The sequence below is a fragment of the Mastomys coucha genome, unplaced genomic scaffold (genome assembly GCF_008632895.1).
Source record: "Mastomys coucha isolate ucsf_1 unplaced genomic scaffold, UCSF_Mcou_1 pScaffold1, whole genome shotgun sequence".
In the NCBI taxonomy this organism is placed as follows: Eukaryota; Metazoa; Chordata; class Mammalia; order Rodentia; family Muridae; genus Mastomys; species Mastomys coucha.
Genome location: NW_022196891.1, coordinates 84,417,552 through 84,441,377, shown reverse-complemented (window position 1 = coordinate 84,441,377; position 23,826 = coordinate 84,417,552). Strand labels below are relative to the sequence as shown.

The following is a 23,826-nucleotide window of genomic DNA, read 5'->3' as shown; positions in this document are numbered from 1 at the left end:
ACTTGATTCACACCTACAGGTCACAGTCCATCACTGAAGGAATCGGGGAAGGAACCTGAAGCAGAAACCACGGAAGAGCACCACCTGCTCACCTACATAGGGCGATGCTTAGCGTGTTCTCTTATACAGCTCAGGATCACCTACCTAGAGAATGGTGCTGCTCACAGTGGGCGGGCCTTCCCACATTAACAACGAAGACCACGCCCCACATACACAGCCACAGGCCAACCTGATCTAGGCTTTTCTCTAGGGTGACTCAAGGCTTTGCCAAGTAGACAGGACTCACCGGGACACCATATTTAGCAGTTTGAATAGGTTTGGCTCCCATAGACTCATGCATTTGAATACTTGTCCCACGGGGAGCATGACCTTGCTGGAGGAAGTGTGTCACCGTGGGGATGGGTTTTGAGGTTTCCTGTGCCCAGGCTATGCCCGTTGTGGAAGAGACCCCCCTTCCTGGTTGCCTTCAGAGGACAGTCCTTCTCCCGGATGCCTTTGGATCAAGAGGTAGAGCTCTGTGCGCCTCCTCCAGAAGTATGTCCACCTGCACGCTGCTCCGTGCTTCCTATTGTGGTAGACTGAACCTCTGAAACTGTAAGCCAGCCCCAGTTAAATGTTTTCCTCTGTAAGAGTCACCTTGGTCACGGTGTCCCTTCACAGTAATGACCCCCTAATGGAGACACCGTATATGCTTTTTTTTTTTCTTCCATCTTTGTTTCCTGTTTCTTCCCTCTTCCTGGGCCATGTCTATGTGCCAAAGGCTGTCTATGTCTCCACAGAACATCTGATTTCATGTCTTTGAAAATCTGAGGCTTGTTTTTTCCTTCACTTACTTCTACATGCAATTTTGGAGCTTGAACTCCTCTAAGCATCCCACACACTTGGGGAAACTATAACTCTATAACTAGCTACATCCCCACGTCTAAGGCTTTAGTTTAGTTTGTTTAGTGATGGATTCATATATTTCTTTTTCCTTTCTGGCAGGATTAGTTTATGTGGCCCAGGTTTAGTAGAATATGTGACTCACCTCCCGCACCATCTTGACCATTGGGGTTATAGGCATTCACCCTACACCTGGCTCCTAAAGCCTTCAATAAATGTTTTGGGCAAATGTTTTTGTACAGATTTATGTGACAGTTCAATAGTCAACATGATTTTGTGTAATGTCAATTTATTTGATCTTTATATAAACACATGGGAAGTAAATGTGTTTTCATATTAACTGGGCATGGGGGGGGCGGCTTTCAGGGTGCCTACATGTCTTGCTTACTTCCAGTTGTCACTAAATTCTAGGGGCTGAGTATCTTATAATAAAAAAAAATATTTCTTACAGTTCTGGAAGCTATGAAGCCCATGCTTTATTTGGCAAGTGACTTCTTGCTGTGTTAGCATAGTGGAAGGCATCATTGTCATGAGGAGGAGCCAGGGCAAGTCAAAAAAAGGCAGTCCCACTTTGTAACCATCTAGTCTTGTGATAACTAAGCTAGTCCAGAGATACCATCAGCACTCCATTTCTGAGGATGGAGCCACCACAAGGTAACCATCTCTTGAAGGTTTTCCCCTTCCTCATACTGTAACACTGGTAATTAAATTTCAGCCATGATTTTGGAGTGGGGACATTCAAAGTGCTGTACGGTGGCTATTCAAAACAAGTAGGTCTGGTGGACCAGGGCTAGGTATTAGAATCTGTTGTTTTTTCCTGTGTCATTGTGGTAGTTTCATTACATTTTTGACTTGACACACTTAGGATTACCAACAGAGTCTTACATATTGTCGATTGCAGGTTGGACTGTGGGCATGTCTGTAAAGGACTTTTTAATTGAGGTAGGAAGGCCCACCCTGAATGCATGCTTCCCCATTTTGTGGGCTGGGTCTTGGCTTGTGTTATGTGTGGAGTGAGCTGAGCACAAGTGAGCATCCATGCTTCCATGTCTCTCTGCTCTTGACTGTGGATGTGAATGTTTGGGGCTCTGCCTCACTGATGGGCCCGTGACTCAAATAGCTGCCCTTCCTCCAGGGCTAGAACTAGGCCAGCAATGCTGCCCCTTAGAACCCAATACTTTGTTTCCCTGGGCAGGTTGTGCATACCCGAGGGCAGAAAATAAGCCAAGTTAAAGGATTTCTCTTGAAATATTCTAATACTGACAGGGATTACAAGGAAGTCTAACTTCTAGAAGCATCCCACCCAGTACCAAACTCTCACGTCTATTAATCAAGTTAGATTGCATGTGGACACAAATGGTCAGTATTCTATAAATTTGGCCCCTCAGCTTTAACAGAAAGAAATGTAGTGAACTTCTGGACCAGGCGGCCAATAGCAAATTTCTGTCCAACAGCATTTAGTGAGGCCTCAGTTGTCAGGCAGAGTTAGTGCAACTCTTCCTGTTGTGACACGGGAATTGTCCTACCTGGGACAGAGGACCCTGCCATCCCATGGTTATCGCTCGTGATTATCTGATACGTCTCTGAGTTTTGAATTTCTTGACTCCCTCTGGTCCCGTTGCAGACAAATGTGGCTGGGCATTCTCCTTGACATCAATTCTCTCCTTACAGATAAATCTTTTTGTACTCGGCTTTGGTTTTATTTCTGGTCCTATTATTATAGAGGGTTTTCTGGCCACCAGCTGCTCCTTTTCAGCATTTATGAGGATTTGACCTTTTTTTTTTTATTATTTTATTTCAGTGGTGGGGAGTCCAGAGTTCAGCTCTGGTAAGGGGTCCACCAGACTATGTTTTGTGCGTGGATTATGCATGCGGCAGGCCCACACCTTGGCTCTGATTTCAGCTTTAGGGGGCCTCCTCTTGCCTTAGAGCCTGAAGAAAGTTACTTGTTCTCCATACCTCCCAGAGCGGGAGAGACTACGGCTTTAGGCTAAATTGCCAAATCCTGTATTTGTGCACCAGCAGGCAATAAGTGAAGAAGCTTAAGCATTGCATTCCTACTGTCTGAAGCCTGCAGACCCTGCAATCAAACACGGAGACCATATTCCAAAACAATTGTGTCCCATGATGGTTTATTACAGAAGAGTCAGTCTCTCTATAAAGATGCTTGCCAATAAAACAGAGTGAAAAACTGGATCCCTTCATAATTTCTACTCCACAAACCACAATTTTGTAGATGATAGCTGAGCACTTATTCAGATTTCAAAAACCACTTTGTGTGTGCTTAGAGCCCATTCATTCACACAGGGCCCTGGATGAAGGATTCCTTGCGGGCAGCCAGCAGCATCAAGCAGAGACTGGTTCTCTCTGCTGGGCCCATTCAGGCTCCCTGTGACCTTCTTGCTCAGCCCTGCTGACAGCCTGTGAAGGCTGTGTTAACCAAGAGGTCCACCCAGCAGCCGGGGCTAATGGGCTTCCTCCTCCTGCCGTGTTGAAATTGGGATTTATCTTCCTGTAAAATGAGTTTATGGGCACCTCGGAGTCAAGCCTTTATTTCTACATCAGAACGCGGTCAAAAGCAGGTTCAGCACTTTTAAACTGCAGATGCCGGACAACGTCACGAAGAGACAGTGTGCCCAGGAACCTGCAAGTTATATTGGCTTGTCACCTCTGCCTGATATTTTGTTTACAGGTCCCTGTGAACTTTCCTCTTAGTGAAGAGACGCAGCCAGGGGTAGGCAGTGCGAGAGAACTGCTGTGTTTGCCTGAAATAAATGGAGGTAAACAGCTCTTCTCACACAGGGTGTGGAAACCATGCTTGTGCTGGCTTACCCTAAAGCTTGAAGGAGTTTTAAATATCCCTCTCAGTACAGAGTTTGGGTCTATGAAATGGCTTATCCTTACTAATTTAGCCAGAGAGCTAAATATCAATTATGGACTAGTTCTATGGGTACTATATAATTAAAAGTGAAAATGTATATGTACTTTGGGGTTGAGGATCTAGTGTCTACAATAGGAGATAAAAGTCTGTCTGTCTGTCTGTCTACCTATCTACCTATTACCTAGCTATATCTCTACCTATGTATCTATCTGTCATTTACATATTTATCTTCTTTCTAACACAGAAAGAGAGGCAATCGAAAATGAATCCTGTTAAGGAAAGTGAAAATGTTATTTCCAGTCTTTTGGTAACTGCTTAGAAAGGTAATTTTATAAAAATAAATATAAATCAAAAAATAAAAATTATACTAGATGGCGCCTTCAGTTAAATGCCTGGTGTATAAGCATGAGAAACCGAGTATGGATTCCCAGCATCTATGTAAAAACCTGTTCGTGGCAGTGTGGAGACTGGACATCCTAGGGCCAGTGGCCAGTCCGTCCAACCCGCTGAGCAGCTCTGGGCTCAGTGAAGAGACTCTGTCTCAAGAAGTAGAGCGGAGAACAGCAAAGGGAGACATCTGATACAGACCTTTGGCTTCCACACGCATGTGCACGTGAGTACACTCAACATAAATGCATAAGAGAGAAAGAGGAAAAAGTTATCTTAAAGGTGAGACTGATAGAAAGAGTTGATAGTTTACCAGACTCAAGTAGACACAGACTACTGGGTAAGCCCCTTGAGCTCGGTGACAGGACAGATACAGTGACAAGGCCATGACAAAAAAAAAAAAAAAAAAAAAAAAAAAAAAAAAAAAAAAAAAGAACACAGAGGAGGAGTCACTGAGAGAAGTGAGAGATCCTGGAAAACCCCAAGGGGTCACTGGATAGATCTGGGTGGTGGGGCACCTCGACCACACTCTCTCATTGTGACCCAGGGCCTATACAGAACTGTACATCCTTCCAACTCTTTTTTTAATGCTTTGAAAGTCCAGTGTGAGCAGATCTTGTATTCACAGCATGATTCCTTGCAGTGCATCTGTTTCGATAAGATTGGTTTTTTTTTTTGGTGCCCATTGGCCAACGCTGGGGCCAGTCTGCTCGTGGACTGTTTTGAATATCATTGCTGAATTTATGTTCTAAAAAAGATTTTAAGTCTCTTATGGGCAGTGAGTACTGTATGAATTTCATACAGTCGCCATATGGCGTATGCTCCATAAATACCCTAGCAAGTGGCATTTAATTAGAGGACAGGGAGAGGGCACATTCTGCATTGACAGAATACGACTGTAATTGATCTCGGTTTGTTCTGCAATGAGCCGTTTACCTAGCCTAACGACCTGCGAGACGCTTCATTTTCACAGATGCGAAGGTCTTATTAAAGAAGGGATCCAAAGCCAGGTATGGTAGTACCCACTTGTAATTCCAGCACTCCAAAGGCTGAGCACTGAGGCAGGATAATCTCTCGTTCCAGGGCAGCCTGGGCACAGAGTTGAGACTGTCTCAACAACTCCACTCCCACCTTGGACCCAAGAAGGGCCACAGCCACACCTTGTCTTAACCACGCCTACCATGGGACACACCAATAAACACATCCTGGTCCTATCTACTGCAAAGTTGATTGGGACATGGAGCAAAACAGGTGAACTCTGGGTAGGTTGGGATCTTTCTGACCAGAGCCCAGCTGAGATGTTGCCTCTGACCACTTCACTATAGATGAATGCAGGCCAAGATTTTCTTTGAGTCAACACTGTCCATCAAAGAGATGACTAATTTCATCCCCAAGCCCAGCCTCCCCTGCTGTATTGGTGATTAAACAAAATACAGTTTCCACGCTATACACAAGGAGAACTTTGAAAGAAACCCCTTCCTAGAGTTCCCGACTGCATTTTTCTTGGGGTTGTTGAGCCTTCCTATGTAGCTGCTATGTAGAAAATGGCATTATTCATTATGGTATCTTCTTAGTCCCCATAGCCTTTCATCATGTCTTGTTCCAATTCTTCAAATCCTATATAGAGTGAAGGTCGTGGCCCAGACTCCGACTCTTTAAAAAAGAGCCACCCTTTCTTCATTGTTCTGGGAAATCTGCTTGGGTTCCTGGCCAAGACCCTACTGCCCAGTTAGTATTATTCTGCTTCTGTGACCAAGCAACTGGCATGTCATGAGGTGTGTATGTTAGGGGCTACTGTCAGATATTTACTTTTTAGACCCTATCAATTCAGAATTTATTTTAACTGCAAATGAGCTGAGATAGAATGCTTGTACACTATATTGTATTTTAAAGGGGATGTTAGACATAATAGGCTAATATAAAAAATTTTAAAAAAACCTTTGATATCATACACTATATATAGACAGATTTAGAATATTATTTTACACAAGCTTTTCTTCAATTTAATTTGAATTGCTAATACATTACCTGTAAACAATATAGCAGTCTATATCTTTAAGTATTACATAATTTGGACTTTCTAGTCATTTAAGAATGAGACTTTTTCTAATTATATTTCATTAAGGGAACATCATCTAGTCTTTATAAACAGGTAGGACCAGTAAGAGTTGGTGATGCTCTGTGAAGTTCACTGGAAAACAGTACATGCAATCCCCAATGCTGGGCATCACACACATCCATTCTTGGTCCGGTCGAGCTACTTCATTTGTAAATCTTGACTCTGGCACCCTAAGTCAGTTGACTTCCTGCAGGATGGACCAGATTTGAACTTTGACCAGATTCCAAGCCCTGGCCACTGCTTCTCTGTAACTTGTCCTCTCTTTGGCTGGCCTCAGCTCTTTGGCTGCTCCCTTCTGAAAGGAGGAGCCCGGGCCTCCTAGTGCCAGGTCGGAAGCAGGTGGAGAGGTAGGCGCATGAACTGTTGGTAAGGGAATCAGATAGCAGCTCTCTCTCCTCCTCCTGCAGCCATCTTGGGTTTACTTGCTTGACTGTGATCAACGAGAAGTCACATAACAGGCCAGGAAGACTGAAGGACATGGATTCAAATCGTTTTTTTTTTTTTTTTTAAAGAACTTTGCTATGCTCCATTTTACTCTGTAGAAACTATAAAACGGATCAGTGAAGAATGCCACATATCATATATCCATTAACATATTTAAAAAGTACAATACTTTCTGATTATTTTCCAATTTTAGAGTCTTACTTAGAAATAATGGACCTATCCCTGTAGATAGGAATGGTCGGGCTAATAGTTGAAAGAGTTAGGCTTGATTTAAAAAAAATAAAATAAAGAGGAAATATGATCCCGAGTCCTTTAACATGCTCTTTTGCCACAAGATGGAACTTTATTAAAGCATTAGAAGGTATAACTGTGCCTTTAAAACTATCCATTCTTAGCTGACTGAACCATCAGAGGGAGCCCAATAGGTCAAGTACAGAGGTACTTTTCAGTGCTTTATAATGCATTTAAACACTATCCAACATCCAGCAGAGAATTAGTATTATATGAATGTAACAGGAAGCTTCTCTTAATTTAGCCTATGCAAAAAAAGGGACATTTATTATAAGATAAAGGGGTGCCTTATGGGACTAAGACTAAGTCTTCAGGAAAGACTTATAGCCATGGTAGAATGCTTAGGAGCCCCATACTAACCCAGACAGCCTATTTTACCTTCTTTTCTGCTCACATAAAAACTAAAAATGGGACGATTGATTGTCATTATAACTTCAAATTTGTTTTATCTGAATCTACGATGGCTATTTAATAAATACTGGCCTAGGTCCATCAGCTTTTCCACCCCACTCCCCCCGTTAAGCATTTAATGACCTGTAAATAAGCAGTTGAGAGGTTGCTTTCTGAAGGGCTTCTGCTCTTCCATGACAAGGCTTGGTGTCATGCGAAGACTCACCCTCTGCCTTACACGTCTACTCACAAGATGCTTAGGGGACGTGGTAAATGTTCTGTCAAACTTGCAAAGAGTGGGTCCTATGAGAGAGGCTATGCTTTACACAGAAAAAGTCTTGTTTTCTCAACAATCTTGTGGTGCTCTTTCTCCATGCTTTGAAGGTTCTGAGGCCATATGGACCTGCATTTGCTTCTTCCCGTATTCTCTCCACTGCTCGCTCATCCCTTCAGCCCACTATGGCTTCTCTGGTCAAGACAGCAGTCACACTAAGACTGGGTGAAATCTCTAGGCCTTATTTCTTTAGCAGAAAGATGAAGGGTGGTAAAGCTGAGACAGTTTTCAGGAAAAAGCTTAGGGCAGAAGATCTAGAATGTTCCACTAGAGAAGCCCACACCTGAATATGGCCAGAAGTTTGCTGACACTACATTTGATTCCTTCAGGGGAGGCTCAATTGCACCCTTATTCTCATGTGCCTTGCTAAGAAGATAGTTTGAAAATATCAAAGTTTTAAGTGCTCTCCTGGTGATTCTTACTGCATTCTGGTAGACACTGTTATAGAATATATTCTTTAAAAGATTGTGAAAAGGCGCAATTTCAGGCTGAGAAAATAACAGAAACAGTAGGTTTTCTGAGTCCTGAGCTAAATGTATTCCCTTCCAGATCTGGCACAGGCTCTGTGCTTCACACTCCAGGATCTACAAGAATACAACAGCGGTCAGGGGAGCCATGATGAGCCAGACGCAAGGCAAACATGGCCGAAATCCCCACAAGAGCTGGAGATGCCCAGTAACAAGTTTTTCCTTGGCTACTGATGACTGAATGCTGCTTTTACTGTTCACATATTTTCAACTGAATGCATTTTTTAGAGATTTGGTTTTATTTATATGTATGCACGTGTCTGTGTGTATGCATGCGCACGTACGTTGGGGTGTGACCAGAGGCCATAAGAGGGTGTCAGATGCCCTGGAGCTGCAGCTACAGGCCTTTGTGAGCTGCCTGACATGGGTGCTGGGAATCAGGTGTGGATGCCCTATAAAAACAGTAAGCTCCAGCTCTGAATGTATTTTTAAAAAACTTAATCTCACCTGGAGTCACAGACGTATATTGCTAAACGCATGTAGTCCTGTTGCTATGAAATTAGAGAACTTACTAAATGTGTCTGTTGGCTGGAAACTAAAAAAAAAGTGAGTTAACACTTGTCTCTAATCTCCTCTTTTACTTAACCCTTTAGGCAAGAGTACACAAACATGAAGAATTCCTCACTTCTTTAACAGAGCAAGAGGTACTACTATGTGCAAGGACCTACTATGTGCTACATGTGCAGCTTCCGTCAGTCCTTGTAACCTTACAAGGTACTTACTGTTATCCCGGAACTCAGCAAAGGACTTGGTTAGACCCCCATCCACACAGTGCCAGGGACACGCATTGAGGCCATCTGAGGAAGTGTCTCTTGCCTCATGTCAGAACATACAGTGGTGGCCATGAGTGAATGTGTCTGCCACCCCTTAAGGAGTAGCTCCAGTCCCACCTAAGCATACAGTCTTCCCCAACATGACTCATTTTTAAAAAGTGTTTTGTTTTAGAATGTACACACCTTTTCACCACTGTCTACCAGTTGAGCTGGGCGGCATGTTGCCATGGGCTGCAGAGAGAAATACTCCTGATTCTCTTTTCCTGCCTGTCCATAAAATTAAGGTACATCTTAACCCTGATGGTGTGTGAAATTCAATGAAGTGTGGACCACACTACTTTCATAGATAAGAATGTGGACATATCACACAGTATAGACACATGGCAGAAACCTTTCATATACATTAAATACCCATGTGATCCCCTACTAGGAGGAGAGTCTGTGATTTAGTGAGCCCAAGTGATAGAGCAGGAGTGACCGGTGCCCCTCCTTGGCTATGGGAGGTGGAGTCCCCTTCCTCTCTTTACCATACTGTGCTGGGATCCAGTAGGTATATGTATACGCTCAACTGACAAGTGGGGGAATGCTCCTTTTGGGGTGTCCCTCTTAAGCAAGGGGTCATTACATAGTTAACACTGTAAGTAGTGTCCCTGGGGTGCTGCCTACCTTCATCCTCTGCCTCCTGGTTCCCCACATGAGCACGCTCATTCAACCTCACAGGTCACAGCCCTGTGTGCTGACTGGCCTGGGCAGGGCGAGGGGCTACTTAAGGGGGAGGGACAAAGGGACAGCATGGGATTTGTAGTTTCTGAGTGGATGATGCCTTTCTAGAGGTGGTAGAAAACAACGAGTAGTCCCTCAAGATAGTTCCTCATTCAAGTCTCTGGCTTCCGGAGAAGCCCTTGGGACCCTGGTCCCCAGAGTAAGATCCACTCCAAGAATTCTCACTCTTCTGAGAATGTAATGCTTGGGGCACCCCTGTGTTGTCAAGACCGTCTTGTCTGTGAAAATGCCTTATGGCACCTCCCTGAATAGAGGAACAAGTGAAGAGAAAGACCATTTATTTGATGTAGTCAGATTCTCTGGAATTTAATCCCATATCCTCTTCATGGCTGAGCTAGCCATTCAAAATTAAAATGAACCTTTCATCCATGTGTATCATAAATGGGCATTTATCGGGATTATATGATTTTGCAATCCATCTGAATATGTAACCAGGATTTGTTTTCTTTCCGTTTCACTATGTAATTACCATGCAACAATAACAAAAGTGACAAGTTTGAAGACCAGATAAAATGCTGCAAATTGGCCAGTAATGGTGATATTTCCTCATCTTCTGGAAAATCCATTTATTCTCTCTCAACAAATCAAGGCATTGTCAGCCCATACTCATCTTGTGGCCAGAGGGGCTCCACCAATTTCTGGATGTGAGCAAGTCCTGGAATGCAGATGAGGCGGGCTAACGAAGGCTTTCAGTGCAGGCAGCTGGGCTTTGGTTGCCTCAATTTCTAAATCATCCGTAATGGGGCCAAGACCCCCCAAGCACTAAAAAGAGCGAGCTGACATGCTGGACAAACTGTTAATTTTTTCCTGAAGAAGCTGCTATATTGCACATCTGTCACTGCGGCGCAGACAATTACTCACTGAGTCGGGGAGGGAAAATCTGCTGCTTGTTTCTAGCTGGGTTGTTAAGGGGCCTCATGGAGGAACAATGGCTCGAGAGTCAGAACGCACAGGATTCCAGTGTGCTTGACCATGCGCTCCTCAGTCTGGGGACTGTCCTGTGATTTACATCATGTGGAATAGGCCAAGATGTGCTTTCACAGTAGGGAAGGCATTGGCTCCAATGTAGGAAGATGTGAGTCAGGCAGCAAGGCAAGCGCGGTAACCCAGAGCTGCACACACTACAGTGGAGTACTGTTAGGGGCGCTGCGCTTCCCATTTTAGGCTTCACGCCTTAACACACATGCTCCCAAGTGCTTCCCACATGCCTCAACACTCTTAGCAATAACATACCTCTTCCATGCACCACGGCCATCCATATGCATTCTGTAATGCACCAGAGCCACCAGTGTGGAATGTCAGAAACCCAGTTTGCTACTCGGTCAGTAGAACCTCCTTGTCCTTTTTCCTTTTTTCTGGGTTCATTTGTCCATTCCAACTGTGCGGTTCTGGCTTACAAGTAAATTCACATCAATTACGGACTTCAGACCTGTTTATCTCTGAAAAGCCCATCTTCAGTTAGTTTTATTTTTCATTCCAAATTTACTAAAGAGTCTTGCTTGAAGAAGAAATGAACATTTCTTGTAATTTTTTTTTTAATCTGGTTTTTATTGAGACAGAGTTTCCTGTAGCTGAGGCTGGCTTCAAACTCACTCTCTAGCTGAGGCTATCCTTGAACTCCTGATTTTTCTGCCTAAGTTTCACACGTGCTAAGAATACATACAGCCTTCTATCACATCTGGCCATTAGAAATTTCCTAGTAACATGCAAACAGACTGACGGTAACCAGGCTGTTTCTATTTGGGATCACATTCTAATAACCTGCACGCTGAAAAGCCAAGCATCCGGCTCACTGCCAAAGTGTGTGATTTATTTGGAAAGGCCGAACCTGAAGGAGTTACATGGCTGAGGTAATGGTGATGTGGCAGGAGTGAAGGCCGAGGATCCGAGGATGATTTAAGCCGAGGATGATTTAAACCATGTGATGACACTAACGTACAGAGGGGACTCTCGGTGGTAACAGTGGGTCACGATCCTAGCAGCTAACGGCAGCAACTGGCCAGACCCAGAGCCAAGTCTCCATAAGGTGCCAGGTGTATAAAGTAATGAGTCCTTGTAGATAGGAGCCGCCTTCATGGTCTACCTGTTGGCTGAGTTTACATTACTGCAAGCCTGCTACACTGATGAGTACTTAGTGCCTGCTGGATTAAAAAGTAACTACTTAACTGCAACAACTCTCCTCACTTTTGTGGAAGAAAACCCTGTTACCACAAAAGTGAAGTGTCTTTTTTAGCAAGGTAACCCAACAGTCTGATGGATGTTACAAAATATTTCAAGTGTCTGAGCAGGTCAGGAGAGGTGAGCCTTGTTGCATTGGTCACAAGATACAGCTGGCGAAGAGAATGGAAGGTCATCCCACTCCAATTTCAGAGAATCCAAGAAGAGGGTTGTGAGGTCGGACAGGTCCCAATCGGTTAGGAAGAAATCTGTGAGTCAGATACATGGCCCAATTCTTCTTTACAGTTTTAATTGAGACCCCGGAAATTTCCAGAGCTTTAATGACAATGAACTGCACTATTAAATGTTAACTGGAGGTCATTACATTGGGTCAAACACAGAGCCTCATGCAGGCTATATAAGTACTCTACCACTGAAGAGAAGACCCAGAGAATAATTAACAGGGCTCTCATCCCAAGTTTTCACGACTCTGAAGTTAGGAGAGAAGGCGTGGAGTCATGGCCTTTGGGGGAGCACATGTCTGGACAAGGCCTTAGATTCAATCCTCACCACCGCCAAGCAGGACAAACAGGAAGAGGAGCTAACAGAAGGTTAAGACAGAAACACACCAACAACAGCATTAGAAATAATGTTCTCACTAGGCTTTATTCTTTCACTTCTGTTGAACCAATAAGTTTTCTACAAAAAAACAAAAACAAAAACAAAAAACAAAAAACATCAAAGTATTCCTTGCTAACAACTTCATTTTACAGTACCAATGTAAATTATTTCTCTTTCTGAAAGACAAAATATAAGTTAAATGGTTTTAAAAGTATTTCAACAATTAGTCACTCATGAAACATCTGCTCAAAATGAAATGCACAGAATACCAATTTGAAATGTTGAACATGAATGAAGGGCAGAACTTCTCAATCCCGTCTGTATACTGCAAACAAACTTGGGCTGCAAATGCACCCGTGTGTACACATATTCAAACATGCACATTTAACCCTGCCGTCTCAACTTTTCATTGGCTTAATCACCATAGCTAGGAGTCCCAAACCACTGTGTTCAAACATGGTGCCCAATGTATGGGTAAGTTGCACTTAGCAATGGGTTTCCGCTGATCTTTATTTTTGACACAGGGTATCACTATATAGCTCCTGTCCTGAAACTCACTACATAGTCTAGGTCAATCCTGGACTTATGGCAATCCTGCCTCAATCTTCCATCTTCTGGGAATACAGCTGGCTGCTTTTAAAGTCATTAGATCACTTAAAAACAAAAAGAAATGAATTTGAGGGGAATTCCACCTTATGCCTTTTATTTAGGGAGGGAAGAAGGGAGGAAATGACTGAAGCCCACATCTGGTCAACATCAAAGACACACAATGTGGAGCCACACTGCTCACACAGCTATGCTCAGATTCTTTGGCTACCACAGGGAGCAGGTGGGAAGGGAAGAGACCCCACCTGACTGGCTGCACAACACCAGGGTGCGTTCATGAGGAAGCCGAGGGTAACTCTTAAGACTATTAAAGGTGATGTGAATGACACATTTAAAATCATCAACTCCATTGATGTGGGCACCACGAACTGATTTATTAATCTCTATTAGATGTAAACCAGTGAAACTCATGTCCTGAGCAGACATCTGATCTACATGAAAGTTCCCTATTTTAATTGTGTTTACTTCTCAGCTATGGTCCGGTATACCGGAGCGTCACATCTTGCTGCTCTTTATAAGGACTTGAATGTTGAAGGGTGCCCGTGGGCAGCTGGCGGTGGGCTGGGGGCTGGCGGTTCTCCTGTAGGTGCTGGTCGTCCACTCTGAACAGATAAACACTAGTAGAATATGAACTGTCTCCAGTCTCCTCTGAGTCAAGACTTTGCTCGTGTGGACCTTGAAGCAGATGCTGCAGCAGAGGGTTCACACTGTCTAAGGGCAGTGATGGAAAGCGCTCAGAGAGAGTAGTTATGGAGCCCCACCGCTCAGCACACAGGCTGCTCCTGTGCACCCTCTAGGACAGGGTAAGGAAGGACACAGTAGCTACTTCCTCTGGAGCCTGCAGTCAAGGGTGTAGTGGCGTCACTATTTCTCACTGGCTTGAAATTGAGCCTTTATTTAAAAGTCCTCTCCTAGGGCTTTACAAGACCATCAAGAAATAAAATTCAAAGAAGAGCAAACAGGTTTGGAATAGACCCTTGAGTCCAGTACACGATTAGTCTCTTCGATCTTCCTGCCTACATGAATACAGTAAGCATTTAGAAAGACAGCTATTAAAAATGACAGTTTGCTAGTGATGAGCTTGTATCAGCAGCAATGCTTTCCCCAGCACAAGTGTTCCGGGAGGCACAAACAGCTGTCTGCCTGTGTCCTAGCCAGCCCACTTCTTAGCATGGCCACGTCTCAGGGAAGGCAGGTTCTAGAAGTACAGACGTTTGCCACACGGCAGAGGCTGTACTGTTTATAGAGGACCACGCAGGAAAGGTCTGTTAACCTGCTGAAGCTGTCTCTATTGCCTTAAATAGTTTACATTTCTTTCAATTTACAAAACTGAAGTTCATACTGTCTTGTTCAAGGATACACTAGTATGGGTTATAACCTTTTCTGAAGCAAAGGAGGCCATTGTAAATAATAACAGTTATCAGCATTTTTAATGAACATTATAATAAATCAGTGTTTTCTAAACAAAGAACAACTTAAAATTTCTGACATTATGACGAGAATGACTTAGAAATGGAATGGTAGGAACATAGTGTTTTACTTAATTTTAAACTAAGTGTTGTAGTCTGAGAATGACCGGTCCCATCAGTTTCTCCTGTTCTTGGTTAAGTGCCACTGCCAGACATCTCAGTTTTGGGAAAAGCTATTTAAATCTTCAAATGAACGGACTCAAGAGTTTAATAATTTACGTCAGTGACTAACCCTCGAGCCAGCCACTCGTCTTCATCTTGGGGCTGATCCTTATACCCCGGCCTTTGGGAAGAGGTAGACATCTGGAGGCAGGGCTTACAGTTCAGTCGGGATGAAGTTAAAAATATATTTTCCTTTAGTAAAGACTTTACATCCTAAATGAGGTAAAGTAAATAAGCTCTGCACTGGAGTGATGCTGACAGCGCTTTGGTGAGGACGATGACGACGACGTTAGCTCTTGGCAAATGTCAGAGGGAAACAATGATTGGTATCTCTCCACTGTGAATTTATGTTACACTGTTGAAAAAAGTAATGGGCATTGTTGTTACAAACCCTCATCAGAGCCAAAGCAAAGGAATGTGAGCTTACCAAGCCTTCCCAAACGTGCTTAGGACTTCCTGCTTGTGGGAGAGGAACACGTGGGGAGGAGGAGGACCAAACTACTTAGTGTAGGCATCATGGGAAGTCGATCCTCTCCGACCCACTGGGTGTGCTCCACTGTGCTGGAGCATCAAACACACGCAAGGATTGAGCAAGAAAGAACTGATGCCTAGGATCAAAATAAATAAGTGACCAACTGTTCCTCATGTCTAGAAACTGCTGGAAACTGAGGAAACGTAAAGGGTTGAGGTTCGTACTTGAGCACCGTCGAGTTGTGGTGGAATCCCATCTCTGTCACTGTGGCGGGACACTATGCAGCCCGGAAGCTAGCTGGAGGCAACGCTGGAGGAGGTCAGCTTCAAACCAGTATGCTCTATGATCATGTTATAACAATGGAGCACAGCAACGGAAACCGCAGGTTCTCTTCTCTGCCTTTCTGCTCAGGCAGGTTTTCCTGATGTGGGGGCAGGGCTGGTGGGGGTGCTTTTTGGTAGAGGAAATCCAAGTCCTAACCCTTTCGGCCTCTGAACAGCTTGAACTGGCTCCGAGATCCCTCTGCCATCTCGCCCAAGGCCTGACCCAGGGGTCCACCCCATACTCTGAAGCATGCGGTTCCCGATGTTGCTCTCTAGGATTGGTTGGGCATTTTCACCCACAATTCCTGAAATGAGAACATGACAACCCACGAGTAAAGATCTGCCCAGGGTTGAGAAGCCAGAGCCCTGTTTTCTCATCCACCACGCAGGCATCCTACAGACTCTACTGCCTACCTTACACAAAACCACAAGCTCAGATAAGCTCATGCATATGAAGAAGGCCCCGAAAACCAGGAAGCCCTCGACACCTGGGGTTTTCATTGCTTCGTGGCCTGTGGTAAAAATACAACTTATCCTGCAATATCTCACATTTGCCCCAGACCCTAAATGTAATAAAACCAAACCAAACAAACCCAAAATAGAACTGGCTGAACCCTGAATTCCTATGAATTTACAGTTATGCATGCATAACTTACACATGTATGTGGGTGTGCATGCCTCAGAGGTCAGAGGCTCATGTGGATGGTCTTCCTCTAGCATTCTCCATTTGGCTTTGTGAGCCAGTGTCTTTGACTTATCCTGGAGCTCAGTGGCTGTGCGGACCCCAGGCTAGTGAGACCCTGGACTCCTTTGTCTGTGCCCAGCACAGGAGTTACAAGCCATGCGGTAGCACCAAGCTTTAACATGGGTGCTAGCATTCTGAAGTCAGGCCCTCATGCTTATCTCCTCAAGCCCTTAATATAGTCTTGACTCTCTTCTCCTTTATATTCAATCTGCCACGCCCCTTAACAGTTTGCCACCTTCTCCTAACAGGTCGATGTTTTCATGGCTATAGAAGCAGATAATATAACACAGGAACAACACAGAAGAACACTGAAGAGCTCAGGATGGTTCTTCCTGAGATCTGACGGACAAATGTCTCTCTTCACAGACCCACAAGATGCCTGTGGTGGCGCACTCAGTCCCCGAGTCTGGAATGTGGACAGAGGCTGGAACGGGCCACTTCACAGTCTCCCTCAGCAGATGGCCCTCCTTATCTCAGCTCTGACAGCAGTCTTCCACATCCACTGAGCTTTCTCCTCCTGACTCAGGATGGTGCTAGCAACTTCTCTGGCTTACCGTACCTTGCTACCACACAAGAAAGCTAGGACTCTGTCCTACTCCTCAGAGAGGCTCCTCAAGGCAACGGGACAATCCCCAAGCACTGGCAGTAACAATAGCAATACCCCAGGGCTCCAGAGATAGCACTCTCCTAGTGCTGGGGTGGGAGGGGGTGCACGGGGGAAATTTGTTACTGTTCTTTAAACTCTGCGCGTCCATTTGCATGTGTCCTTCGGCATGCATTTCCTAGTGAATAAGAAGTATCAGTGTAGCGTCAACAGCATGCTCATCTGGCATTCAGAGGAACTGGAAGTGGGTTTATCTCCCTGCCTTGCAGAACCAGGCAAAGTGCTGAGCATGCACTTTAAAAAGACTAACCCTCTCTTATTTACTTCAGAGTGATCAACTGGTCACTAAGTCATTTATCCAACATGTCTGTATTCTCTGTCTTCAGGGGTTCAGGTCAGGACAAGAGAAATAGTGCTCACTACTTGTGAGATTCACTGCACTGCGCAGGGATTGGGACATCACAACAATCAGTTAATAGAATAACTGTGTGAGATATTGGCTAATTGAATCTGAGGTTGAAGGGCTGGAAGCACACCTCGGGGTTAAAGTGCAAGCATTTGTGGGGCCCTGGGTTCGATGCCCATGACAGTAAGAGACTGCCATGACCTGCAGCTTAAAACAAGTGCTCCCCAAGATAGTTTCCTGGCTAACATGATTCCCTGGCTCACCTGATTTCCTGCTTGAATTGCTACACAAGACTTATCATTTATGAGATTGTGAGAAAGACAGGATGGATGAAATGAAAAGTGGACAAAAATATAAAGAAAAATATCAGGTCAAAGTCTTAAAAAAACCTAAGTTTTAATTTCACAACAGTAGCTGGGGTAGCCACCCTGAGCCAGTGGGGGCTGCTGAGCAGGTGTCACGTGACACTGTGTTAGTGTATGCACTCAGCTCTGGCTTTTCAATGAGTGCAACAAGTTAATTTAACTCTGTGGCTAAGCTGACCTGAGGTCAGAGGTCTGATATTTGCCTGACACATCTGGTCATATAGATTTGTGGGACAGAGCTTGCAGAAACTCAGCTTTAATTAAAAAACAAACAAACAAAAAAACAAAACAACAAATAAAAAAAAGGAAAACCATGAGGCCAATTTAAAACATCTGTGGGAACTGCTAGGTGATGGCACCGCGAAGACGGCATCCTGAAGACTGCTGGTCCTGAAGCATGGAGGCCTGCAAGGCTGGTTCTGCTTCCCAAGTGCCCATAACTTGGTTCTTGCTCAGTGTTTAGAATGGTGTGTGTACTGGCTGCTTTTGTGTGTCAACTTGACACAGGCTGGAGTTATCACAGAGAAAGGAGCCTCTCTTGAGAAAAAGCATCCATGAGATCCAGCTGTAAGGCATTTTCTCAATTAGTGATCAAGTAGGGAAGGCCCCTTGTGGGTGGTGCCATCCTTGGGCTGGTGGTCCTGAGATCTATAAGAAAGCAATCTGAGCAAGCCAGAAGCAGCAAGCCAGTAAGCAGCATCCCTCCATGGCCTCTGCATCAGATCCTGCCTCCAAGTCCCTGCCCTGTGAGTGCCTGTCCTGACTTCCTTTGGTGATAAACAGCAATGTGGAAGTGTAAGCTGAATAAACCCTTTCCTCCACAACTTGCTTCTTGGTCATGATGTTTTGTGCATGAATACAATCCCTATGACAGTGGTATTTTTTTTTAACTCCATAAAAATAGTCTAAGCAGTATCTTGTTCTTAGAAAACACCACCACCACCACCACCACCACCACCAACAACAACAACAACGGAACCTGATTTCTAAATGCAGTGCATTCCCATAAAGTAACAGTGGAAAAAACAAAAAGGAAGGCTGGGACACCTCATCAGTCATAGATCAATTCTGCTTTCTGCTCTCTGCTTGAGGCTGCAGCAAACGTAGCCTGACTTAGTTCTTGCTCCTGATCCAGATTCTAGCCTGTTTGCTGGGTCCTCTGTGTTCACTGCCAGAGAGTGCATCCTCTCCCTTCAGACCCTCTGTAGAGCAGAGCTTGGGAGAGAGATTCACTTGCTTCATTGGCTCAAGAGACAACAATCCTGCATGGTTTCTCTTAGCCACTAATCTATCCAGCTGACTGCAAGCCTAATTGGCAGCTTGTTGAGTAATTTGGCTCCTAACGTGTTGTATTGATGTGGGATCAACAGCCAATGGAAGGGGACCTTTAGAGCTCCTCTATGTGAGTGACGGCAAGCTCCACCTGCCTCTGCCCCTCCACAGAAGGCAGTTATTAGTTCTCCCTCACCTCTTCCAATCCCTTTGCTAGCTGGCCTGGGTCACAGCTGCTATTATTATTAGCGATACTGACATAACTGTGAGGAGTAATTCTGTCTTCAACATCTACTTTAGGGACAAGAGGTGAGAATCCGGGAGGCATGACCATTGTTTGTCAAATGCTTTAATTATTTCATTTGGAACATCATACATATATTTCATGTAAATAAAATCAATCTAATTGGGTGCTTAAATATATATTTCCCTTATTTTCTTTTTGTTTTATTGCACTTTGAGGCACTGGGGATGGAACCCAGGGCCTTGCTAATCCTCAGCACCCACTCGCTCACTGCGTGTGCTACCCAGCCCTGCACTTACAATGAAATTTTATACAATGAAAATTACTTACATTTACATGAAAATATAATGTAAAACTAGTTTCCTAAGTGATAAAAACCAGAAATGAAAGAGTAGTCTTTTACTGTGTTTGGAGGAGTGTTTTTTGTAAAGGAGGTTTAGATTACAACAAACTAAACAGCTCAGACATCAATAACTGCAAATAGCACTAAACTCAATGCTGTAGAGTGGAGGATACCGAAGTGTGGTTGCTACCATACCTCAACACATGTTTACCATCAAATCCTTAGGAAGCTCGGCCTTCTACCGACAATGACACCCAGAGCCGACGGTGTCGACCCTGCAGAGAGCCAATTGTGTGACCCTGCAGTGACCATCTTCCTGCTCTGCTGCTCAGGCTTTCCTTGTCTTTACAGATGCTTTTCTCAGACTGCAAAGGCGCCCTGATGCCCTGATGCAAGGCCCTTGCTTTAGAACTCCTCCATCTCTAACAGTGAATCTATAGCCTGTGCTGGAAACACACACTGGCTTTGCTATGTGACTCTGAAGGCAGCAGAACAGCCATACATTAAAAAAGTCAATACCTAACCATATCAATATTCATTTTACATTGTCAATACTCAACACAAAGGCGAAGGAGCAGCAAATAAGCTAAGGCACTGAAATAAATTTGGTGTTCCTGTCACAATTAATAAATGTACAGCCAACAGCAACGCTGGCTGGTGAAGCCTTCTAGAGAGACGAGTTCTGCTCAGCACTCTAGCTTTGAGGACTGGAGGGTGGCCCTGCTTTGGCAGCAGCACAATCAGAGCTGGGCTTTGATTTCTGATGGGCTTACAGACACTGCCCTTTATCATGAGTACATTATACAGCTGCTCATGCTGAGAGTCATCAGCTTACACAGATCCAGTGTGGGATGGCAAACTAAATGTTGCCAAATGTACATTTCCAGCAAGGTTCTGGTAGGTCCTTTCTATATCTGCTGTTTGTTTTCATAAAAAGTTACAGAGAAACTGGAGAAGATTACAAGCAATATCAACCTGTCTATATCTTCATTCTTCTTCCCTATTTCATATGAGATTTTTTTTTTTTTAATTTTCCTCGTTTACATTTAGTGCTGACTAAAAGAAAGGAACATGAAAATGTACCCCAGGGAAGTGTGTCTTTATGAACTTTATTTCAAAGCTAAAATCTAGTAGTAAAAAAATCTCAAGTCTTATAGGCTCTCAAGAGACAGAAGTACCTGCTGTACTAAGTAAGAACTATGTGACCTCCCTCAAGCACTGCTCTTCGCACTGCACACGGGCGCTGTGTGGCAGGGTGTTACGATGGCCACACAGGGCCATCAGCAAGATCTCTAGGACTGAGGTCAGAGTTCAGGGGACCACTCACTGGTTATGGGGATGTTGAGGAATCCTGTCCCGGCCTTAGGAGAGATTAGAAGAACTTATCACATCTATTAGACCTAAAATGTGGCTGCATTTCCTTATGGATAAATATATTTACAAGTATTTCATGAACATTCTATGATTCTCCATAGTAATAGCTGGATGTATAAATTTCAGGCACACAATTGGGTTGAAATCAGTATATGCAAGAGAGGTCTCTTTTTCATTCATTTTATCTCAGTGTATGTTAATTATTTAAAACAATGGGTTTTGCTGTGACGCCTTTATAACTGCATAAATGTATTTTGCTGGGACCTGATCACCTATTACTGTCTCTTAACACTGCCCCCTCCTTCCTGGTAGTCCTTTCTTCTTTTGGGACATGATCCTTTTGATAACAAGATGGCCTTTGGGACAAATGGCCTCTTTCCCTTTGTCTCTGACCTTTTCCAGGGATACCCAGGCATCATTGTTTAGTGAAAAAAGGACAAATATTTTCATAATATCCTGTAAGTTCACTCACAATGTATGTGGGAAAACTCTAATCAGAACATGACTGCTGAACTGTATATATGTATACTAAACTGTACCAACACCATGCATCATAGTCAAACTCCAGCTTCTGTCTGGAAGGACAGGAAGGTTATTTCAGAAAGGAAGAGATGGTGGATAAGGACGGTAGGGACAAGAGCCAAAGGAGGGCTTCATCTATCCTCAGAATATGGACAGGTGCAGGATGCTGAGGGCATCACCACGGACAAGCAGGCTTTAGCAGCCACACGGTGACTAGCCTCTATCCATCCTCAGACTCAGGTAGTGAGCTGTTTGTCCTCTCATCTGTTTATGCCCTGTTTCCCTGTGAGCCAAATACACATCTGTGGCGGTTTCTGTATCTTTGTGCATCCGACCCATTTGCGTGGGTATACAACATGTGTCTCATTGATTAGCTACTTGCCAGATCCACACACGACGAGCAGGCTATACATCCTAGTGTGAAGGCAAATGGTCCGCCTTACAGTCTCTTGCAGCAGTGCCTCTCTTGCAGGAGAGAGGTTTTGTCTGTGGTGATTTATGTATTTCCCTTTCGTGCCCCACTCCAACCTTTTCTGTTTTACCTGCTGCCGTGGGTCCAGGCAACGGGGCAGCTTTTCTTCTCCGTTTGATGTCTCCTGTGCACAAGGATCCTAAGTGCATGCTTGTTTGCCTACAAGTAATTATCAGAAGAAACAAAAACTATTAACAAAGGAGGGAGAATGACACATAAATACACAGCTTGTATAATCTGAACCTAAATCAAAACATTCTCACCAAAGATGGAGCTGCATAGTAAAACCACCAATCTTGTTTATATCGAAACATAATTACGTTTGTTGACAAGCGTTCAGCAGCTAAATGCACCATCATAAATTGTTACTGGGATGAATAATATAAAAGGAATGCTTTTTAATTTTCAAAACTGGCAATCTTTCTGGCTCAACATAAAATCAAGCACTGTTGCTTCTGACAGGAAAATAGGGAAGATTAATTATCTAAAGAGATCACAATATTGTTGCTAGGTTAGCAATTGGTTGCTAATGCTTTACTGTCAGGACGACATTTATTACAGGAGAAGTATGATCAATTTCTTTTAGGATATTATGCAGCAGTGAATTCTTTGAAAACATTTTAAATAGATGGAAGGAAATGGTGATGCTGTCTTATAACTCACACAATTAGAATGGTTTAATTATTTACTCATCAGGAGAGAACATGTTGAATGCATAGATGCTCGGCTGCTGTTCTTAAATAGCTTCACATGATCCAGGTTACAGACATGCAGAACACAATACCCAAGAACTCAAGGCCAACCTTGCTAATATTGGAACCAGATAGCCTGTTACAATTCTGACTAACTTTAGTCTTCTAGCTTAAAAAAGTTTTATAAAAATAGTGGCTCAATTAGAACTTAAAAGGGTAAATGCGAAGAAAGAAAATCTTCAGATTTACAAGAGAAGGATTCTGTGCTCACTGCCAGGACCAGAACCCTGAATGCAAGGCTGGGACAGGGACTGAGGATCAAGGAGCAGAAATGATGTAAAGAATTTATTTAAAGCACATGCTGGTTTCCTCTTACACAGAGGTAGCAGTGTGAGGTTTTAATGAATCCAAATTAAAAATAGCCCGACATTTCAGAAATGTAAAGCTATATAAATACAGGACAGTGGTATATATTTATACTACATACATATATTTATGTTTAAAAATAATGAAAAACTTTGCTAAGCAAACAGTATAAAGTTGAAAAAATTACTCCAAACACACATGCAGCTACAATGAGTGAGTTAATACAGCAGGCAGGAACTAACAACACGGAACCCGCAGTGTAGCCTAATATGCAATAGGATCTATTCATTTTCCTTTCCTACTTAGTCCACTTTTACAGACTAAATTTCTCTTAAAAAATTAGTTAACAAATAATTTTGCTTTGCTTTGCTCCCAAATGGTTACTGTCACACAACACTATAATACATTTATTGGATTGGAGAGGGGAATATTGCCTCATGATCTCAAGATAAATGATTATGATCGTGTTTATAAACCATATAAACATTTTCATCATTGTAAAGAAACCACAGAGATCTTTATTTTTTGTACAAAATTATTTCAGCAAGCATTTACAAGTATGCACTATGAACTCAGCCACGCTTTTATACAGGTGGTGAAAATGCCAAGAGTAGAGAGAGGGAGAGAGGGAGAGAGGGAGAGAGGGAGAGAGGGAGAGAGGGAGAGAGGGAGAGATGAAGGAAAAGGAACAGTCAGCACTTACCAGGAGAATAATTAAAAGTCTAAACAGGAAGATGAGGTTGAAAATCAACAAAATAGTTAGCAGTGGTGGTGGCAAGGACAGCTCTATTAAGTACTAG

At 43.6% G+C, this 23,826-nt stretch overlaps 1 protein-coding gene across 7 annotated transcripts in view; it reads right to left on the bottom strand.

Annotated features, from left to right (window-relative positions):
- Window positions 1-12,608: 12,608 nt before the first annotated feature.
- The window catches only part of Gpatch2 (G-patch domain containing 2), a 151,218-nt gene continuing 140,000 nt past the window's right edge, over window positions 12,609-23,826 (bottom strand). For 6 of the 7 annotated variants that reach the window (XM_031338063.1, XM_031338043.1, XM_031338072.1 and 3 more), the window contains 2 exons: window positions 22,039-22,127; window positions 12,609-15,926 (listed from right to left, as the gene is read on the bottom strand). In XM_031338063.1, the coding sequence (XP_031193923.1) occupies window positions 15,706-15,926; window positions 22,039-22,127 (310 nt within the window). In that variant the 3' untranslated portion in view covers window positions 12,609-15,705. The remainder of the gene's footprint in view (window positions 15,927-22,038; window positions 22,128-23,826) is intronic. The other variant, XM_031338105.1, reaches the window with a different exon arrangement.